General features: G+C 39.6%; 1 protein-coding gene and 3 long non-coding RNA genes across 8 annotated transcripts; 3 read left to right on the top strand and 1 right to left on the bottom strand.

The window, feature by feature from the left end:
- On the bottom strand, window positions 1,150-9,111 carry LOC109712483. 3 transcript variants are annotated; one of them, XR_002216855.1, is made up of 7 exons: window positions 8,876-9,111; window positions 8,705-8,802; window positions 8,523-8,619; window positions 8,398-8,440; window positions 8,150-8,276; window positions 8,001-8,061; window positions 1,150-1,330 (listed from the first exon to the last, which is right to left on the bottom strand). It is a non-coding gene; the product is annotated as an uncharacterized LOC109712483 (long non-coding RNA). The 3 variants fall into 3 exon arrangements; XR_002216854.1 differs by lacking the exon at window positions 8,398-8,440 and adding an exon at window positions 3,806-3,910; XR_002216853.1 differs by lacking the exon at window positions 8,398-8,440.
- LOC109712485 lies at window positions 3,390-13,064 on the top strand. Its single transcript, XR_002216859.1, has 3 exons — window positions 3,390-3,426; window positions 3,543-3,607; window positions 13,047-13,064. It is a non-coding gene; the product is annotated as an uncharacterized LOC109712485 (long non-coding RNA).
- On the top strand, window positions 10,284-11,225 carry LOC109712484. 3 transcript variants are annotated; one of them, XR_002216856.1, is made up of 5 exons: window positions 10,284-10,575; window positions 10,653-10,736; window positions 10,815-10,881; window positions 10,972-11,046; window positions 11,162-11,225. It is a non-coding gene; the product is annotated as an uncharacterized LOC109712484 (long non-coding RNA). The 3 variants fall into 3 exon arrangements; XR_002216857.1 differs by having other exon boundaries at window positions 10,812-10,881; XR_002216858.1 differs by having other exon boundaries at window positions 11,165-11,218.
- LOC109712310 (60S acidic ribosomal protein P1-like) lies at window positions 18,916-21,279 on the top strand. The gene is made up of 4 exons (XM_020235803.1): window positions 18,916-19,087; window positions 19,246-19,369; window positions 19,463-19,560; window positions 21,003-21,279. Exons 1-4 carry the CDS (start codon window positions 19,016-19,018, stop codon window positions 21,054-21,056), a joined length of 348 nt encoding a protein of 115 aa, XP_020091392.1. The 5' UTR covers window positions 18,916-19,015; the 3' UTR covers window positions 21,057-21,279.

The raw sequence follows: 22,164 nt of genomic DNA, 5'->3' as shown, positions 1-22,164 counted from the left end.
ATATATGAGAATATATTATATATTAACAAAATATTTAGTTCCATATTAGGATCTGTGTTAGTTAATTCGCGAATTATTCGCGAATTTTTTTCGAATTTTTGAGAAAACGAATTAAACTGCCAAATTCGTATTTTTTGGAAAAATTCAGAAAAAATGGGTTTTTTTGGGACAAAATACTTATTCGCGAATTATTCATGATTCGCGAATTATTCGCCCAAAAAAACGGCCCGCGCTCACGCCCACGCCCGCGCTCCCGCCTGCGCCCTGGCCCGCACCCGCGCCCGGGCCCACGCCCTTGCCCGGGCTTGAGCTCACACCCTGGTCCGCGCTTGCACTCGCACTCGCTTCCGCACCCCTTGCGGCCCAAAACAGAGAGAGGTGAAAAAAAAAAAACCATTTCCAAAATCCAAACCTCGCACCCAAAAAAAAAAAACTCCGATCAAAAAAATTTAATCTCTTATGTATTATTTTAATCTCTTATTTATTTAATTTATTATTTATTTTGAGGTATAATATAGTTTGCTTTTTTTTTTTTACTTAATTGGCTTAATTTTGTAGTTCTTTTTTCTTATATTCTTAAGAAATATGAGTATTTATGCTAATAGCATAAATTTTGAGAGAAAAAAAACTTAATTTAATAGCCGAATTTTTTATCCCGAATTTTTAATTGATGAACGTATAATATCCGTATAAATCACGTATCCGAATAATTGACGAATCCGTTTTTTAGCCGTATTTTTCAACGAATTTAAAAATTAGAAGACGAATTTTATCCAAATTATACCCGTACCGAATTTTTGCCGAATCCGAATTAACTAACTATGATTAGGATATATTAAATAGTACTATTATATATAATTAATTAATTATACATATCTATGAGTAAATATATGGTACATATTATTATATATACCTAATTAGTTATGGACATAACACTTCCTAAATAATATTATTTTATAAATTTCAAAAAAATAATTAGACGTTCCATGTACATGTCACGCCCTGGACTTCAGCGGAAGCTCACCAGTCACGTGCACAAACCCGCCGTGTACACCACAACTCAAGTATACACCGGGCGTCTACAATCAACATAGTAAAAGCATGCTATCTTAACCAGCTAATTAGAGCAAAACTTAAAAGTTCGTAAACTTATACAATACAAAACTTTATTACAACTTAAAAGTAAAGTATATTTTATATAAGTCCAATATACAACACAGAACTAAACCCAAATTAAACTAGTAGAGGTTCATCTATTTAACATCGAGAAGGCTCTAGCTAGCCGCTGATCCCTCGCCAAGAACCCTAGCCTTTCCCGCTGTGGAAGGCTCTGCATAAAACAACCAACAAAAGGGCGTGAGAACTATTAAACAATAGTTCTCAGTAGGTAAACCGCCGAGAGTGGCGAAGTACACCACTAGGTCAACTGAGGCATGTGTATACAACAATAGGAAAGCAAAGTAAATGCAACAAGTAAAAGAAGTAAACCGATTATAACATGACTCTCAAGATTTGTTTATTAACATATTTTATGTACTAGTTCAACATGACAAATTCCACAATCATACTAATTAACAGTTTAACTAGCTATATGTCAGACTGTAAGCCAAATATCATCATTATCATTGAACTAGCTGATGTCGTCATGTAGCTATTTTCTACACTAGCAAGAGGATAAACATACTATCACTATACTACTAACTAATCAGGATGTCAACCTCCTAGTATGTTCATTACTAGGTTTATTCGACTAATGACATAAAGAGTCTTTACTACTATGTCCATCTAAGGTTAAAGTAACTTACCATAACCCAATTAATAAGAGACTTAGTAAAGTCCCAACCCGTGCTGTGCCTAATGGCCCTGTGGAAGTCAACACTACCCACAGCAATCCACTTCGGCGCTTAGTCTCGTACAGAAGCGAACAATCTGTCGCTAGGCTAACTCCGGAGTACCGGATTGTGGGGCGCGACCCTCACAAGCAAGTGCGAATGGGCACAATGGCAAGCAAGCGTAATCCATAGCATAGGTTTCACAAATTCATCATGTTTCTAACATAGAATCTCAACTCGACACATAGTCGACACTGTAACAGCCATAATCCACTATCAACTACTTGTTGACATAATTCTACTGATAGATAGTATGACATAAATAAGTATATGCTTTATCTCATATCGATGTTTCTAATGGGCTATACCCGCAAACTCACCTAGAGTCCTCTTACTAGTCCCTATACATAGGAAAAGTGGTGTAATATACTGAATCTGGGCCTATTGACATGTTCGAATGGGAAATGGTAAATGACACTACCCTACATATTCTAAAGGGCTTAGACAAGTTTTTGGATAAGTTAGAGGAGTGATGGAACAGCCGGAAGCAAGAAAGTGCATTACTGGCGAAATTTTGCATGGTGTACCGGTACAGCCATCATCGTGTACCGGTACGCAGTGCCAGATACGTGGCAGCAAGGCTATTTCAGTAAATTCACATCTTATCTCTATCCATATCACCCGAGCACGACCCCTGGACCCTTGTGGATGATGCTAGAGCTCTGAGAAGCAGCCTTGCACCTCTCTTACTCTCTCACTCTAGAATTTTTTTCTCTCTCTACATAGAATCAACGATTTAGCTCGATTTCGTCGCCTCGCTTGTTCTTCGCTGCTTGCGAGTGTCGCTGAGCCTTTGTGGACGTGTGAGCGGGTATTTTGGAAGGTTTTTTCGCAGCACCAAACCAGTAGGTTNGAAGCAGCCTTGCACCTCTCTTACTCTCTCACTCTAGAATTTTTTTCTCTCTCTACATAGAATCAACGATTTAGCTCGATTTCGTCGCCTCGCTTGTTCTTCGCTGCTTGCGAGTGTCGCTGAGCCTTTGTGGACGTGTGAGCGGGTATTTTGGAAGGTTTTTTCGCAGCACCAAACCAGTAGGTTGTTGGTTGGAAGCTTGGTAAGGTAATCGACTCAATTTTTCCCTAATCGAAGCTTTATTCGTGGTTTCTAGCTGAGTTTGGTTTTTGTGGTTTCTAGCTGAAGGAAAAAGGGGATTTGCTACTGCTGTAACAAGGTCAGATATTGTAGCTTAGCTCAGTTGGGACTGAGTTTATGATTTATGAAGGTAAACTACTTTTTTTTTTCATTGTTTGGGCTCGAATTCGACGATAAAAGACTGATTTTGGGATCGTGGCTCGCAGCAGGTTTCCGAATTAAATTGAGTTAATTGGTGACCTTTGGGACTGGTTTAGAAGGTGTTCTAACCTGAGGTAAGCAGGAATTTGTATTAGAAACCTGATTTTGCAAGATTCCGGCTTTATTAGCTAGCAAATAAGTGTTTTGATGCCGTTTGACGATTGTTCGCAGCGAGATTGAGATTGACCTTTCAGATTATTTTTGGCTGATATGTGAGAGCAATTAGAGGCTTAACTTGAGGTACTAAACTAGCCCAAAACAGGGATTCAAACTATTACTTTGTACTAAGGGCAATTTATGTCGAAATTGGACATTTTGGTCGTAGTTTTGATACGCTTTTCGTGTTTCGTTTTCAGCAGAGTTGGGGCTCCGTTGAGTTGAGTTTCGGGACTTCTTGTGGCTGGATTGAGCTTAGTGATAGGTGGGTCGGACCTTCCCGAAATGGGTGAATTCCCTCTATGTCTCTTTTGACATCTGAGTTGCAGTTATTTCATATTCATGTGAATATATGTATAGTTTAAGGCATTGAGACATGCACTGATATGTAGATCATATTGAAAATGATAGCATCTTTAAACGGTAATGAAAGATTCATGACTTGTCCATTCTACATGGTTACCTGTTAAGTACTATGGATTCATGATATTAGTAGCTTGCATATGCAATTTGGCTTGATGTTATCCACGAGGATAGAATGATAAATTCGTGAATGGACCAATTAGTTCTGTTGAACAACAAAGAGACTGATATACTTAGGATTGAGCTATGCAATATTATATAACAAGTATAATGGCTAAACTCTAAAAGATCAGGTAAAGGCTTGTGTTTGCATATGCATTCCTAATTATAGAATGAATGGCATGGAGATCATGTGAAAAGTATTTTATCGTTTATATTCCTTACTTGTATTACTCTATTAGTTTCTATATTCACATGATAGATTCATATTGTGATATATATTCTAGTAAGTAACTAGAAGTTTATATGATGGCATAATGGAATGATATACAACTGAATATAATCTAGTAGATGACTAGATTTAAATATGATGACATACTTGTATAGTCAAGTAGAGATGATTGTGTCATATTTGTTTGCTTCACGTAATAGAAGTTTATATTGAACTTCAGGTTATGTGCCAGGAGTCTATAAACGGAACTTTAATGAACCACTTTCCTTATGTGTAAGGAGTAGTGAGAGATTGTGAGTGACTGACCAGGTATAGCCTGATAGAATCACTAGTGTGATGTAAAGCTTTAACTTGTCAAGTTGTATTAACGACTGGTAGAATCTTATCAACAAGTTGTTGATAGTGACTTATGATTGGGTACGACAGTGCCGACCTTGGGTCGAGTTGAGATTCCATGTCAGAGACATGATGCTGTTGAGACATTTGTACCCTGGACTATAGCTAGCATGCCATTATGCTCTTTCGTACATGCTTACGGGGGTCGCGCCCCCCAAGCCCCGCGTTCCGGAGTGGCTTGAGTTGAGATTCCATGTCAGGGACATGGTGTTGTTGTGAGACTGGTACTGTGGACTACGGCTTGCATGCCATTGTGCGCGTTTGCACACGCTTGCGGGGTCGCTCCCCCCCAAGCCAGCACTCCCGAACAGCTTAGCGACAGATGCTCGCAAATGTACGAAGTGAGCGCCGAAATGGAATGCCGTAGGGAGGCTCATTCCTAGAGTGGGGATGTTGACTACCACAGGGCCATTAGGCACGGCGCGGCTTGAACTTACCTTGTGTAAGTCCATTGGAAATTGGGTTATGTTAAGTACTTTAACCTTAGTTGGACAGAGTAGTAAAGTTACTATATGTCTTAGGTTAAGTGAACTTATTGATGAACAGACTAGAAAGTTGATATCTAAAGTGAGCTTAGTGCGGAATAACCTAGAAGTTGACATCATGTTTGGTTAGCGACATAAAGAATGTTTCATTCTTGCTAATATAGAAAGTAATTACATGATATTATCTGTAATTCCGGTAATAATGAATTATCTTGCTTGCAATCTGGTATATGTTTGGTTAAATTGTCAAGAATATAATTGATAAAATTCATCGTGATAATTGATACCTGCAGTCTATCGATATTTATTGATTGTTGAGTAAATAGCATGAGTAGCTCACTTTTACATTTGCTGATTGCACTTACTTGCTTATTGCATTTACTTGCTTACTTATTACTATCTACTCATGCCACAGTTGACTTAGTGGTGTACTTCGCCACTCTCGGCGGCTTACCCACTGAGAACTATTGTTTAATAGTTCTCATGCCCTCTTTGTTGTTGTTTTTACAGAGCTTTCCACAGCGGGAAAGGCTAGGGTTCCTGGCGAGGGGTCAGCGGCTAGCTAGAGCCTTTTTGGACATGTACTAGATCACCTCAAGCAGTTTATATAGTTTAGTACAGAGATGTATATTAAGTTTTTGTTAATTGTATGTTATTCTTATTTCTTGTATTAAGGTTTGGATTGTATAAGTTTAAACTTAAAGTCGTGCTCTGATTACCTGGTTACAATTATATACTTTTACTATATGGTTTGTAGACGCCTTGTGTATACTTGAGATATGGTGTATACGGCCGGTCTGTGCACGCGACCGGATACGCTTCCGCTGGTATTCGGGCGTGACAGATTATAGTGGTATCAGAGCCTAGGGTGGAGTCTTAGTGGACCTAGTAAACCTTAGGCCAGTTGAACGATCAGGATTAGGAGCGTGAGAGACGGGATCTTTTGCGACTATGTTGAGCGAAGTATTATGATTGGGTCATACTTATAACTCCAAAATTGTTGGAGTTCGATTAAAATGAATAACCTCTATGTCCTTCTAAGATCGCGTTGGCGGCCGACAACGTGATATTGGGGAATAGTGGGTGGTCATTTCATTACTTTCGCATGATTGGGATCTTATAATTATGAGTGGGGCTACGATAGTATGGGTTGTTTTAACCTGTGCCTATTTTGTTTGTTGCAGCTTGCAATGTCAAAGATGCACCCTACGGCGACTGAGACATCCGACCCAGAAAGACGTGCACCTTCTAAATTTAGCGAAGATCGGGAATTAAAAGAGCAGCTGGCTACTCTAGTTGGAGTGGTGGAGCGACAAGCGAATGTGACGCTACTTCAAGCCGAGGCTTTGCGCCGACAAGATAACGGAATCAGACAGTTGGAGAACCTGTTGATTCAGCAGACAGCTGATCTCGAGAAATTCCGCGAGATTTCGGATCGTACATTGACCGCAAGAAAAGGTGTGGAATGCACTGAAAAAGCAAAGAGGCTACCAAGGGTGATTAGTTACATGTTGGAGAATCATCAAGGAAATTAAAGAAGAATCAACCTTGGAAACGTGGTTCTTTTTCTTAGCAAAGAAGATTGAGGAGACGATTACCTCGGCCATGTGTAATTTGTAGAGGTTTGCATGTTCCCCCAAAGTGTCCTCAGCGGAAAGGAAAGTGTTTTGTATGTGGTCAGGAGGGTCACTTTCGCTCTGAGTGCCCAAGAAATAACATGTTGACTAAGGTATCTGCACCGACTTTGTTGCAAAAAGTACCCAGTGGAGGTACGCCGACGGAATCATAGAGTCAGATACGACGGCAGGGATAACTACTGCAGGTAGTACTTTATGCAATGTTCCTATGATTCGATATGATCATAATGATTGCTTTAGTTGCATCTCTGATCGGCTGTTGGCCGAGTTGCATAGCATTATTTCCTTCCTTAATGCATGTAGGATTGCTTTAATAGACTAGTTTGGATTGAAATTTAGTTGGGAGATACTTTATACCATGGTTTGTGCGAACTAAATTGATTCGCTTGGAACTTTGAACATTATGCAATGCATCTTGAAGGGTTTAGCTTCGCCGATTGCGAGAATGGTCATTTTACCTAAATTAGGTAATTATAGAAGGTTGGAGCCTAATTGGCTGATACTGTTAAATTGTAAGAACCCTCAAAGTGAAGGGTAGTTCTTGAGTAGTGGTTGTGCTATTCCTAAACAAGTCACAAATTGTGAACTTGATAAATAGAGAAATGGTGTATACGGCAGGTCTGTGCACGCGACCGGATACGCTTCCGCTGGTATCCGGGCGTGACAAGTGGTTTACTAAGGTCATACACAATGACTCATTCTAGTGTTCATATAACTCATGGCACATATTCTACAGTTCTACATAAACCTCCACTACCTGGAGTAAGTAAGCATTATGTAATGACTATACAAGTATATCGTCATATCCACTTCTAGTTATTTAACTAGATCACATTCATATTATGTCATGATACCCAATTCTAGTTATTTAACTAGAACATAACTATAAGAACATGCAATTCATGTTATATTTATCATGTAGCATGATAACAAACTGGTTAACCTGTGAATGCAAAATATCATATAAGATATTCTATACATGAAGTCTACACAATTCATTCCATCATCAAGAATAATAGCCTTGCCAAATAGAATCTACACTAAGTATCACCACCACAACTTTACACTTAATTACCATTGAATGATGTAATATTTCACTTGTCTATACCAAGTATGCTACTATCATATAATGCATGTTAAATAAACAAGCAATCTATACATGCTAAGTCAATCTTATAATTACTGCTCTACTACATAGAGGTTTCCTTTAATCCAACTTAATATGCATGTTGTACATGCCTCAAGATATCCAAACATATATTCACATAAATATGCAAGCTTAGTCCCATTCGAGATATACTTAACATAAATATGTAGGAATTCTAATATCATAATGTCAAAGTAGACATAGGGGGAATTCACCAATTTCGGTAAGGTCAAACCCACCAAGTAATCGACGACTCGTGTCGACCCCACGAACAAGGATAATCCGTAGCCTCCGAGTACCCTAATAATCAAATCGAAAATCAGCTAAGAGCTGAATTTATACCTGTAGCAAAACCTCACATAATCATCTTCTTTAGGTAAATTCTTACCTAGTATAATGCTAATACTTGAATCACCACTTCGTTTTAGGGTAGAACACCAATTTCAACCTTTGAAAGCTTCCAAAATTCACCCGAAAAAGATCAAATGGTTCGCTGCAAGCCTGCCACGATCTACCTTCAAAAACAGCACCAACACACTTGCATAACCACTTAGTATATATAGGTTAGAATTTCACCTAGGTTTAGACCCAGGTTAAACCTTCACTTCCCTTCTAGTTGGAGCACCCTAATCTCACCTATAATGACTACAAACTCAGCCCAAAAGGGTCCAATCCCCTGCTGCGAATATGTGGCGAATTGCACAAAAACTACATTAGAGGTACAACCAATCCCTTCAATTAAAGAGTTAGAGGCAATTTACCTTCCCACAGATTTAGTTCAGCTCAACCTCCAGTTGAAACACCTCAAACTAGCTCACAAGAGCCCCAATATTCAGCTCAAAGTGAATATCTAAACCGCTGTAAACATAAACCAAAATCTGCATCACTACTTCACCAACAACCTACTATAAAATTAACATAATACAAGTAGTGAGCTAATCACCTTCTTAAAGTTTCACTTCAGTTTTTCCCCTGGATTAGAGTTGAAGAACTACAGCAAAAACTTGCTTCTATAGTTGCTGGAAGCATCCCCGAAACCAGCTGGTTACAAAGGAACCAAAACCATATAAATTCATTGCTATACTTCAAACTAGTGAGTAGTTGATTAGCTCACCTCATCACCACTTCAATTCAACTACCAGCTGCGTTAGGGTTGAGAAAACTCAGCAAAACATATCTCCCACGTTCCAAGAGCTGATCCTCAAGTCTTTAAACCAGTTAACACAAGAGAAGGGAAAAAAATAGTGAGCTCAAATCACCAACCTCACTTCCAAATAGAAAAACCTAGAAAGAGAAAGAGAGGAGAGGGTTTAAACCCTATTTCTCTGAGCTTATACAAATAAGCATCAGCTGGGTCGAGCTAGGGAGGATAAGGATAGAGCTGGAGGGGGAAAAGACAAAAAGAACCCTCCTGTCTCGCAGCTGCTTGTGCTGGTACCGGTACCCAAGCACACTAGTACCGGTACCCAGTGCAAGGTGCTGAAATTGCATTTTTGCAATGCACTTGTCCGCTTCCGGCCTCTTGCTCGCTCCAATAACTAGCCAAAACCTTTCGACAACCCTTCAAAAGTTGTGGAATAGTTTCAATTACCATTCTCACACTCGAACTTCGCAATTTGCCAAAGTTCAGTGTACTACAGTACATAACACAATGCTCTTTTAAAAAACCACACATACTCTAATTAATTAAATGTTCTTATGCGAGAAGTTTCTATCCTATTATTTACTTTGTAGGATTGCTAGTATCGGAGTATGAGTAAAGATTGTTGATGCACATCTTCTACTTGTTAAGTTTTAGTTTTAGTTTATTAATTTTCTTTGTTTGGTCTTATTTCATTGATGGATAATTATTGGTAGCCATTAATAGTATTATATTTGATGTTAGATATTAATTTTTTTGATGTGATCAAACCCGAGTAAAAATAGGTATTTTATTTTAATTTTATACAAATAAAAATATTTATGTATTATATGATAAATGCATAAAATGAGCCTCCACAAAGCACGATGGGTATTGGGCATTGGGCTTTGGCTTGGGCTGGGGCTTGGGCCGGGCCTTATTTAAAAAAAAAAAAGGGGTAAAAGTCTGACCCGAGCCCAACATTTTATTTTGGGCTGGGCTTGGGCATAGTATTATGTAATATACCGAATTTGGGCCTATGGGCAAGTTCGAGGATTGGCTTGGCTTTTGGAACTAGTCTACGATGTTTGAAAGACTGTTGAAAGGTTTCGATAAGTTAATAAAGTGAGGAAGTAACTGGAAATGGAAAAGTGCATTGCATTGCAAATGCACTATCAATTTGCAATGCTCTAAATTTGATCAAGTTCGAAGTTTGAATGTGGGAAATGATAAATGGAACTACCCTACGTATTCTAAAGGGCTTAGACAAGTTTTTGGATAAGATAGAGGAGTGATTGAATGGCTAAATGCAAGAAATTGCATTGCTGGCGAAATTTTGCATTGTGTACCGGTACAGCCATCATCGTGTACCGGTACACAGTGGCAGATTCGTGGCAGCAAGGTTAATTTGGTAATTTCACCTCTTGTCTCTATCCATATCACCCCAGCACGACCCCTGGACCCCTGTGGAAGGCTTTAGAGCTCAGAGGAAGGGTTTTGCACCTTCTCCACTCTCTCTCTCTAGGATTTTTTTCTCTCTCTACATAGTATTCGTCGTTTTGCGCCGTTTTCGTGCCGCGCTCAATCCTCGCTGGTTGCGGGTGTCGCAGAGCTTACGTGGGCATGTGAGAGAGCATTTTGGAGAGCTTTTCGCAGCTCTGGACCAGTAGCCCACTGGTTGGAAGCTTGAGAAGGTAATTGGCTCATCTATTCCGTTATCGACGTTCTATTAGTTGAATCGAGTTTTGATTTCGGGTTTTTGTTGTTCCAGCTAAGAGAAAAGAGGTTTTGCTGCTGTAACGGGGTTGGGTATGATGGTTTAGCTTAGTTGGGACTGAGTTTATGATACAAGAAGGTAAATTACTACCCTTCTTCATTGTTGGGCACTATTTCGACAATATAAGGCTGATTTTGGGATCGATCTTCGCAGCAGGTTTGCGAATTGAATTCCACTTAATTGGAGACCTTGGGGACTGATTTAGAAAGTGTTCTAACCTGAGGTAAGCAAGAATTTCAGTTAGAAAACTGATTTCACAAGATCTCGGCTATTTTGACATGTATATAAGTGTTTTGGTGCCGTCTTGGTGTAGTTCGCAGCGAGAGTACGATCGACTCTTGGACCGCCTTCAGCTGACTTATGAGAGTTTCGGGAAGTTGAACTTGAGGTACTAAAGTGCACCAAAACAGGGACTTATATTACTATTTTGTACTAAGTATAATTTGTGCCGAAATTGGACATTTCGGTCGTAGATTGATGCGCTTTTCGTGTTTCGATTTCAGCAGAGTTGGGACTCCGTTGAGCCGAGTTTGGAGGCTTCTTTTGGTTGGATTGAGCTAGTGATAGGTGGGTCTGACCTTCCCGAAATGGGTGAATCCCTTCTATGTCTCCTTTGACATCTGAGTTGAAGTTATTGCATATCCATATGAATACATGTATAGTTCAAGGCATTGAGACATACTTTAAAGTATAGATCATATCGGATATGATTGCCTTTCGAAGTGGTAATGAAAAACTTATGACTTGTTCGTTTTACATAGCCACTTGTGGATTACTATGCCTGCATGATATTAATAGCTTGTATAAGCACTTTCACTTGATGTCACTCAAGTGGATATAACGGTATGATCGTGAATGTGCCTGTTAACTCGATTGAACAACAAAGAGATTGATGTATTTGGGATTGAGCTATGTAATGTTATATATAACAAGTATAATGGCTAAACTCTGAATAGCTCAGGTAAAAGCATTCGTTTGTATATGCATTTCTAATTGTAGAATGAATGGCATAGATATCATGTGAAGAGTATTTTATCGCTTATTTTATTTGCTTGCATTACTCTGCTAGTTGCTATTTTCACATGATAGGTTCACGTTATGGTATATTCTAGTAAGTAACTAGAATTTTATATGATGACATAATTGAATGATTATTCAACTGAATATAATCTAGTGGATAACTAGACTTGGATATGATATCATACTTGTATAGTCAAGTAGAGGTTTATATTGGACTACAGGTTATGTGCCATGAGTCTTTGAACAGAACATTAGTAAACCACTTTCCTTATTGTAAGGAGTAGTGAGAGTTGTGAGTGACTGTCCAGGTATAGCCTGATAGAATCACTAGTGTGATGTAAAGCTTTCACTTGTTAAGTTATACTTATGATTGGGTACTACAGTGCCGACCTTGGCTTGAGTTGAGATTCCATGTCAGAGACATGATGCTATTGAGATACTTGTACCCTGGACTACAGCTTGCATGCCATTGTGCTCTTTCGTACATGCTTGCGGGGGTCGCGCCCCCCAAGCCTCGCGCTCCGGAGTGGCTTGAGTTGAGATTCCATGTCGAGGACATGATGCTGTTGTGAGACTGATATTGTGGACTACGGCTTGTTTGCCATTGTGCGTGTTCGCACACGCTTGCGGGGTCGCTTCCCCAAGCCAGCACTCCCGGGCAGCACAGCGACAGATGCTCGCAAATGTACGAAGTGAGCGCCGAAGTGGGATGCCGTGGGGGAGGCTCATCCCTAGAGTGAGGATGTTGACTACCACGGGGCCATTAGGCACGGTGTGGCTATGACTTTACCTCGGGTAAGTCAATTATGGATTGGGTTGTGATAAGTCACCTTAACCTCAAATGGATATAGTAGCAAGAATGATTATGTCATTGGACAAGTGAACTTATTGCTGAGCAAGCTAAAAAGTTGACATCTTAGTCAGTGAGTGACAGTGCGTTACATTCTTACTAATGTTGGAATAATTACATGACATTCTTTATTAGTTCTGTGATAATGAATTATCTTGCATACCACTTGACATTTTACTAGTTAAGCTGTTAATAAACACGAATGATAAAGCTTATCATGATGAATTGGTACTTACAATTTGTGGTCATGTGATTATTTATGAATTTCGAGAAAATAGTATGATTAATTGGTTTCAATACCTGCAGCTTATTGTTATTTATTATTAGTTGAGCAAATAGCATGAGTAGTTACTCTCATACTTGTTGTATTTACTTGCTTATTGCATTTTACTGCTTATTTATTGTTATCTACTCATGCCACAGTTGACCTAGTGGTGTACTTCGCCACTCTCGGCGGCTTACCCACTGGGAACTATTGTTTAATAGTTCTCACGCCCTCTTTGTTGTTGTTTTTACAGAGCCTTCCACAGCGGGAAAGGCTAGGGTTCATGGCGAGTGGTCTGCGGTTAGCTAGAGCCTTTTTGGACGTGTACTTGACAACCTTCATCCGTTTATGTAGTTTAGTACGGAGATGAATATTAAGTTCTTGTAAATTGTATCTTGTTCTTATTTACTATAATAAAGTTTTGGAATGTGTAAGTTTAATTTTTTCCTTAAGTCTTGCTCTGATTACTTGGCTAGAATTGTATTCTTTTACTTTATGGTTTGTAGACGCCTTGTGTATACTTATGTTGTGGTGTACACGGCGGGTCTGTGCACGCGACTGGTTATGCTTCTGCTGGTACCCGGGCATGACATATTACCTGACCCAAGCTCGGCCCAGTTCCACCCCTACTTGTCGTATACTTATGTTGCTACTAGGCCACTACGTGTGGCTCCTTGTGATGTGGGAGTTGAAGTGAAAAAAGACATGTATCTGTGGTGATCTCGCCCCTCATGATAAGCCTTTTGCTTATCAGTTTGAGATTGCTTTGCTCCTGAAACAAGGATGTCGCGCTTACGCATTTACTAAATCGTTGATCGATTTAGATTAGTTGGGCTTTCTCTAGTTGGTTTTGCTTACCCTTTATTACCAATGTTTTTCTATTGTACATACAATTGCAAACTATTGATCATCATGGGCAAATTCAAATATATGTAATGGTCATTCATAAGTCTATGAGGACTGAGATTTTTTTCTCTAGATGTGTTTGACATCTTTTTAATATTATTCTATGTATTTTAATTTTATACTTACTCGACAAATTTCGGCGAAAAAAGATTTAAAATAAAATTTTTACGTGATTATTACTTTTCACTTAAAGTGAATAGTAACCTGCTTTTCCGGCGATGACCAAGGAGAGAGGTGGGCTTCGGACACGAATTAGACTCCATTTCAGGCGATCCAATAGCTTATTTTCAATGGTCCGACTATGTCAGGACCAATGGCGCTAACGGATTTTATATTTGATGCACAGTTTTCGAGAAAAATAGCTTTTATCACTGGAAAGGTATTTATTCTGTGTTGTTTTTGTTTTTTAGAAACAATCGGTGCTCCCGTTTTACGTGAAAACTCATGGGCAGGGATCTTTCTGTGAGAGGAACGTAATAGAGAGGCATTAGAATGCGAATTTTAAGAGTTGGAAAACTTTGGAGAGATTATTCTCCAAGAATAGTGCTATATAGGTTTAAGGTTGGATTTGGGAATTTTGGATCCCAAACAATAGACCCCAACCCTCCTCTTTTCCTCCTTGTCCACCTGAGAGAGGGTTCTACCACCATCGCCGTCACCACCAATCGCCGGCCGCCGGAGAAGAAGAAATGACTTATTCTTCCCCCCCCTCTCTCTATTATGGTGGAGTGAAGAGGGGGGGAGCCTGAGCACCCTTGTAACCCCTGCCGTTGGCCACCAGGACCACCACCACCGTCCTCCCGAACTCTGGCGACCCTCCCACAGCTGAGGTGGAGCTCCACATGACACCTACGGTCGTGGGGAACTACCCAGCCGCCGCCACCACCACGCCACGCCACGCCACCACTGGGCGACTCCGAAGGTCCCAGGGAGTCCACCGGCGCTGCCCCTCGCCATCCTGACCCGCCACTACATGGATCTACGATGCTGTAGCCGTGGGTCCATTTTAGGATGCTGTCGGCGTGCCGCGCCGTCCCTGCCTCCCGCAGACGGCCAGGGGTCCTAATCGACTCTCCTGAGTGCGGCGACTCTCCCCTGGCCGGGGCTCACCTTGCCATGCCACCAGTCGTCACCCCCTTGATGCCCTAGCCCCACCTAGATGCTGCCCAGGGTGGATTTCAGGGGTAGCCTTGGTTGAGCCCCATTTTTCAGCCACCGGCGACTTTAGCAAGCACTCGAGAGATGAGCACCGCACTCTTGGGGTCTTGAGGAGACCCGTGCTTGCCTTCGCTGCTATCTGAAAGCTCAGGTACGCGTGCGAGACTTAGCCGCTTCCGGGAGTATACTTTTGGAGGATTTTTTTGCTATTTCAAAGCCGTTCGATTGCCGATCGTGCCCTGGACAGTGAGTACGAGTTTCATCGCATCAAGTCGAATCAAATCGACTGGTTGGATGCATCCACTGCGACGTGGATCAGGGTAACGAGCTCAAAACTCGTGTTTTTGTATTAATTACATAGTAATTAATGTAATGTTGGGCTGATTGCAAGTTTCATGCAATGAGGACCTCAGGCATAGCCTCAAATAGCGTGTAATCACTGTTAGCGACCTTTTAACTGATCGTCGAAGTTTCGGGAACCGTTGCGGAGTGAAAACGAGGTGCCACAACATCGTTTGGCAAAAATTCACTGATCAAACACGATTTATGTTGCGGTTTTCACACGTTGCCTATTCGAATGCCCAGGAGACCCCGCCAAGCCTTGTTGGCTAATTATTACCGCCACCTTCGATGTCCGGAGATGGTAGATGAGCGGCGGATGGGTTTCGGTGTGTTTTCTGGCGAAATCGTGGGTAGAACACGGTTTCGAGTCACGATGAGTTTCCGGCCATGTGGTTGCCCCAAAAATCATCGCCTAGTCTCATTAGCTGCCCGCCGGGGTCGCCTCGTGTGTTCGGAGGTGATAGACGAGCGGCGGAGGCTTTCGGTGCCATAGTTGACACTTCCGGAAACCCAGTAGTGAACGGTTGATCGGCGAGGACCGAGTTGATTTGGAGACTTGTGTTTGCTGTCCGAACACCCAAATAGGTGTGTTTTGGGATAGTGTGTAGCACACTAAACTTTAGTAAATTGTAAAGTTCTAGTGTAGGAATAGTAATTTGAACTATTCTGGATGTGTTGACGGTTGTTGGTTGAGGGTCGACCTGTTTTTGGTGCTTATTAGGCGCGAGAAAGGGTTCCCGACATCAAAATCTGCAAACTGTAAATTTCAGTGTTAAGTACCGGTACTAGATTGTGGTACCGAAACCCTATAGAGTGCCAAAATGAGCAGCTCTCAGGTTTTGAGGAACTGGGTTGTGAGTACCGGTACTGGGCTGGGTATCGATACTGCATCGGGCTGGTACCGAAATGTAGTATAAACCTGAATTTCCAACGTACGGGTTTTGCGGGACTGGGTACTTAGTACCGGAACTGCAGGTACCGGTACTCCAATTCGAGTACCGGTACTCCAATTCGAGTACTCGTACTCAATGCTGCAGAATGCAGTTTCGTGCAATTTGCAAATTGTGAGTTGTTGAGGGGCTTAGTAGGGATTGTTACAACATGTATATACCTCTTCACCCCTCATTCACTCAGCCTTTGTGCTGAAGGTAGAGAGAAGTAGAGGTAGGTATTTCCTCTCCCTCTCTCTTGAATTCTTCTTCCAAACCCTTTTAGATTGGCTTTTGACCTCTTTTTCTTCCTCTTCTCCATGGAAGCTTGCTACTTGGACCTTAAAGGAGGCTTGGGAGTGAAGAAGGGAGCTTATTGGAGGTTTAATCTTCAACCCTAGCTTTGCTTAGCTTGGTTTGGAGTCTTTATTAAGGTTAGTAGTCTTCTTACTACCTTTGATTGTGGATTTTGTGAAGATTGTGAAATAAAACCTAGTTTTGAGAAAACTAGGGTTTATTTTGGGGTTCCTTGTTCTGGAGCTTTTGGAGTTAAATTGATGTATGTGAAACTCTCTTTTAGGTTGGATTTAAAGCTTTCTAACCTTGATTTGAGCTTTGGACAAGTTCTTCTTGGTCTAAGGTATTTTCCACCTCTTTCATATGTGATTTTTGGTGAATTTTATGGGAAGCTTGTTAGAAGCTTGTAACCCTCTTAGAATTTTTCTTTGAGTATTAGGAGTTTCATGGACAACTTTGTTCGGAGAAACGAAAGAGTTCGAAGGGTATCCAGTGAGTTTGACCTCACCGAAATGGGTGAACTCCCTCTATGTCTTCCATTTTGATATAAGACTTAAATTGATGCATATTCATGTTAGATATAACACAATAGAATTTTTTAGTGCATGAGGCATACATGTTACATGTAGAAGTTTTCATCCTCTATGTAGTAGAGATATATAATATGGACTTGCATTCTAAATGATACATAATAGTATTTTCCTTTATGCAACAATTGAAAGTATGCTAGAAATGAATAAATGATATGTCTCTTGGACCGTACATAGTTAGTGCAATCAACTTGCATGATAATCTACATACTTGTTATAGACAAGATAAATACGACATATAGTATGGTACTAGCAGAATCATGTTGTACTTAACTTAGTTGAACAACTAGACTTCAACAATGTGACATAGTACCCGACCTATTGGTCGTTAGTTAACATACCATATTTTAGACATGACAAATGAGATCCTTATGTTGTTGATTACGCTTACTTGCCATTGTGCTCATTCGCACTAGCTTGTGAGGGTCGCTTCGTACAAGCCGGCACTCCGGAGTTGGCCTATGCGACATTATACTCGCCCGTGCGGGATTGGACGCCGAAGTGGATTGCTGTGGGGGAGGCTCATTCCTAGCGGGAAATGTTGACTACCACGGGGCCATTAGGCACGGCGCAAGCCAGAACTATACTTTGTGTAAGTGCTCGTTAATTTGGGTAATGACAATTAAACTTAATGATTGGACATCACTACTAGATAGTGCATAGCATTTAGACATATGCATTAGCTATTTAATTGCTCATTCATGTGAAAGGATAGTTTCATACATGTTAAATAATATTGTAAATTGGAGGCATAGTAGTGCTAGAACTTTTAAATTCTCGCAAATTATTCATGCTTTACTACTAGTCATTTCATTTCCTACTATTGCCTCAAAACAAAAGAAAACTAAGAAAGTAAGTAGCACAGACAGTTACAATTAACATGAGAAAGATCACTCGGAGTGTTTTTTCACGAGTAATTTTGAGCTTTCAAGTATATATATAACATGCATGAGAAAGCTCACTTGGAGCGTTTGTATCCGGTTAAGATACAATGCTCAGGATGTGATTTAACCCTATTCCATACTAGGATTGGATTTTATTCTTTGACCAACTAAACCCTAAATCCTAAACCCTTTTAGTTTTCACTCCACATCTCAAAACAAACCGCAATAAATTTCATATAAAAGTATCTTAGGCTTTTGGCCCTATCAACAATTTAACTGAACACCACAATTTAAGCTCAATAACCAAAGAAGTTGTATCAGCAACCCTTGCACTGCACCAAAAAGTACAATTCTGACCCTCACTCTCTCCAACAACAAGACTCAACAATACCCACCACCTTATGAAAGAATCAAATCCATATATTAATTTGGATTCAAATTTTTATGAAAATTTCATTTAAAATTAATAATTCCTTTAATTTCATATTTTTATAATTTTACTATAACAAGCTCTACATATGTGTAGCTTTCTTTTTTCTTGGTGCTCAGCTTGCAGGTTGAAAACAAACCTAAATGCGCGCAATTATTTGAATTTGTATCTGAATTTGAATCAGGCATCCATATCTAGAGAAAAACTGAATTTTAGTTTGAATCTGAAAAGAAAAAATCTATTATTATTACCGAATTTGAATTTGAATCGGGTAGTATAGTCAATTTTGATATCCAAATCTGGCTTCAACTGACTTACAGTGTCAAATTGGATCAAATATTAATACGAATTCAATTTCAGTTTCAGAATTCAGATTCGATCGGATAATTGGTCATATCAGGTCAAATCGGGTTCGGACATAGAAGGCCCAAACCGTACTGATAGGGCGAACAATGTGATGGGCCCTTCGTCATAGTTCGGGTCGGCCCGATGACTGGATGGGCCACAAGACCCGGTCCATTTACATCCTGGTTGAATTATTAGAGTGGAAGAAGGAAATCCGATTCCCCGATCCCACACTATTATATATATATAAGGCCGCCTCCTCCGAAGTCAGAACCCTTGCCGCCGCTCTGAAACCCTAATAATAATATTTCCGTGGCCTCTTCGGTCTCCAATCATCATCCATGGCTGCGGTGGGAGAGCTCGCCTGCACCTACGCCGCGCTCATCCTTCACGACGATGGCATTCCCATCACGGTCCGCCTCCTCGCCTCAACCCTCCTCTCCCTCTATTTTCTTTTTTTTCTCTCCTTTTTTTTTTTTTTTTTTCTTTATTTAGAGGTTTTTAGTCCTATCGAGGTCGTAATTAATCGAATCCTCTTTCGTTCTCTTTGCCTTCGATCTGGAACGAGCAGCCGGAGAAGATCTCCGCCATTGTTAAGGCGGCGAACTTGAAGATCGATTCTTACTGGCCCGCACTCTTCGCCAAGCTTCTTCAGAAGAGGAACGTCGAAGACCTCATCTTGAGCGTCGGATCCGGTTCGATTTCTTTGCCCTTTCTTTTCCCGTTCTCTTCCGCGAATGCAGATACGGAGAAGTATTTTGCTCACACTCTCGATGATGGTTTTGTAGGCGGAGGTGGTGCTGCAGTCGCCGTTTCCGCTGCTCCGGCCGCTGGCGCTGCTGGCGCAGCCGCCCCTGCTGCTGCTCCTGCGGCCGAGGAGAAGAAGGTTGGTGTTATGTTTGGCTTCACGCAGAAAGCCCCCTATAAATATCTGCGATTGCACTTTAACCCCCTATCCTTTAAGGGTGTGTTTGGTTCACATTATGAAAGATTACTAGGAATAAAAGATATCCGAGAATCTTATTCCTATTCATCCTATTACTAAGAATGTGGAATTCTTGTGTTTGGTTCGCACGGTAATATTAATTAGCCATGTTATTTAATATTACAAAAAATATACAATTAATTAATTAATTAATTAATTTAATTTTAGATAATGTTACCAAAAGTTTCAACATCTTTTTAGAAAAAAGAGAGAGAGAGTACAAGTTAGAGAGAGAGAGAGCATAATTAAAAAAATAGAAAGAAAAATATAGTCAAAATTAAAGGGAATGAGAGAGTTGAAATTTTAGAAAGAGAGAGAGAGAGAAAGCTTAGTTTAGAGAGAGAAAAAAAAGTTGAATTTTAGAGAGAAAAATAAGTTTAGAGAGAGATATAAGGTTAGAGTGTAAAGAAAAATAATATCAATTAGCCGGCGGTTAAGAAGAAAGAAAGAGATTAGACATATTATGATTACCCCAATCCATTAATATGAGGATACCCACCATCCCCCAAGGGAATGAGATTAGTACTTTGGGATGAATCTTATTCCCAAGTGAATCCAATATTACCAACTAGATTACTTAGTGCGTTTAGCCAAACACCGTCATATTTTTTTATTCCCATTGGATTACTAGGAATCTTTAAAAGATAACGCGAACCAAACGCACCCTAAAAGAAATCTCAATTTTGTTAAATATAAAAATATTGAAATACTGTTTTCTAAGCTCTTAAGCTTTTATAGAATAACCGTTGTTTCGTATTATTTAATAATATGGTATCAGCGCACGAGCTCCCGAGTTTGAGTCATGTCAGGTTTGGTTATACTGTTATCAATTTTTTCCCATTTAATTTAAGGCCATGTTATGGGTCTGGTAAAATATTTTGAGTCATGTCGACATGAGTGGGAATGTAAAATTATTTAAATACCGTTCTATGCTGGCTTAAGTTTTTAGATAATAATGATTATTTCGTATTATTTAATAAAATTTCTCCCCGAACTTTTACTATTTTACCGTTGTTTGATGCATAGATTGTACGTTTTAACCGGGCAATTACTGAAATATCCATTTTAATCTTAGAAATGATGGCAAAAAAAGGGGAAAGTTAATTAGTAAATTTTAGTGTATCTCTTTTCATAAATTTACCTGATTTGAGAAAAAAAAAATTCTTATGCACTCACACCATTTCTAAGAGTATAATTGATATCAGAGTAAGTTACTCCGTTGTACCACAAAATTTACGCACAGGGTTGGACGGTTTTCTTCGTTTTATCCTTCTTGTTCTATTCTTTTTACGTCATGTATTCTCGGATACACTTCTTATATGGCTTTCTGTTGCCTTTTGCAGGAGGAACCAAAGGAAGAGAGCGATGACGATATGGGCTTCAGTTTGTTTGATTAGAGAGAGGAGGAGAGGATTGTAGTTTTTAGATTTTTCTCTATATCAGTATTAGGTAAGACATTGGTGTTTTCAGGTGCTCCTATCTTAAATATTGATGGGATGTATGTTTTTCTTTGTTATTGAGATTTGGTTGCTCTTAATTCGTATGCTTTATTTTGCAGTTTTGGAATGATCATGTGTTGAATTTTAGTAAGGATGCTGATTTTTTTTTTTCTTATTATTATTCATGGCAGATTGCTTGAAATTGGATTGTATTTTCTTCGTCCTAACAATGATTAATCATGTTGTGGAGTGTAAGCAAAACTATGAAACTGAAACTAGGGATCACTGAAACACTTTGGTTTCTATCAGAATAGTATAAACAGGTCTGAAGATGTGTGGTCTTAAAAGTTGATACATGATCATCAAAAGTAGCTTACAGAACCTATTTCATTAAATTTTGAGTTCTTCTGTTGTTTCGGTGCCACCAACTTGCTGTCTTCTCAGTAGGGAATGGATGCAATGTGAAAGCTAGCTTTTATTATCTCTACAGAAAATACACATAAAATTCAATTGAATGCATCAAACTGTTATCAAATTAAGTGTTACTCAGATTATATCGATTCTCCATAGCTAGTAAGTGCAAATCTGTCTAGTATTTTCACAATGATTCATACGAACAGTTTGGTTTTATAATTTTTGTTATTATGCTGATGACGCCAACCTTTTTGCTCTGCGATTATTTTACCTTCCTAACCTAGTGCAGTCATTTTGTTACAAAAGTCGCAGATGTGATATTTGGATTCTTAAACTTGCCCGTGTTCCTTTATTTGCAAGGCTGGAGATGGTGTTATGTATGTCCTGAAACAATAAGTTAAATGGGTTTTCAAAGGAAAATGTTGAATGGAATGTATAATACATTTTGAAAGCATTTTCTATTTTGTGATGATTTACTGTGTATTCAATTTGTGCTGAAATATCTTTCATTTGTTCACTTTTCACTTTTATAGTTGTGGAATTATATTGCAAAAACTTTAACTTGCAAATGCATTGTTCACCACATTTACATTTTACTACCTTGTGGTTACATTTGTTGCACCGGTGGTCGATTTTAAGTAATGCTGCAAGG

The sequence above is a fragment of the Ananas comosus genome, linkage group 7, assembly GCF_001540865.1.
Source record: "Ananas comosus cultivar F153 linkage group 7, ASM154086v1, whole genome shotgun sequence".
Classification (NCBI taxonomy): Eukaryota; Viridiplantae; Streptophyta; class Magnoliopsida; order Poales; family Bromeliaceae; genus Ananas; species Ananas comosus.
This window is presented reverse-complemented; position numbering and strand designations above follow the sequence as displayed.

Excerpts from the sequence above, each read along its gene's own strand:
- LOC109712310 (XM_020235803.1), top strand. The coding sequence starts at position 19,016 with ATGGCTGCGGTGGGAGAGCTCGCCTGCACCTACGCCGCGCTCATCCTT. Across the intron at positions 19,088-19,245 it reads ACGATGGCATTCCCATCACG|CCGGAGAAGATCTCCGCCAT; the intron begins GTCCGCCTCCTC and ends TGGAACGAGCAG. Across the intron at positions 19,561-21,002 it reads CTGCGGCCGAGGAGAAGAAG|GAGGAACCAAAGGAAGAGAG; the intron begins GTTGGTGTTATG and ends TGCCTTTTGCAG.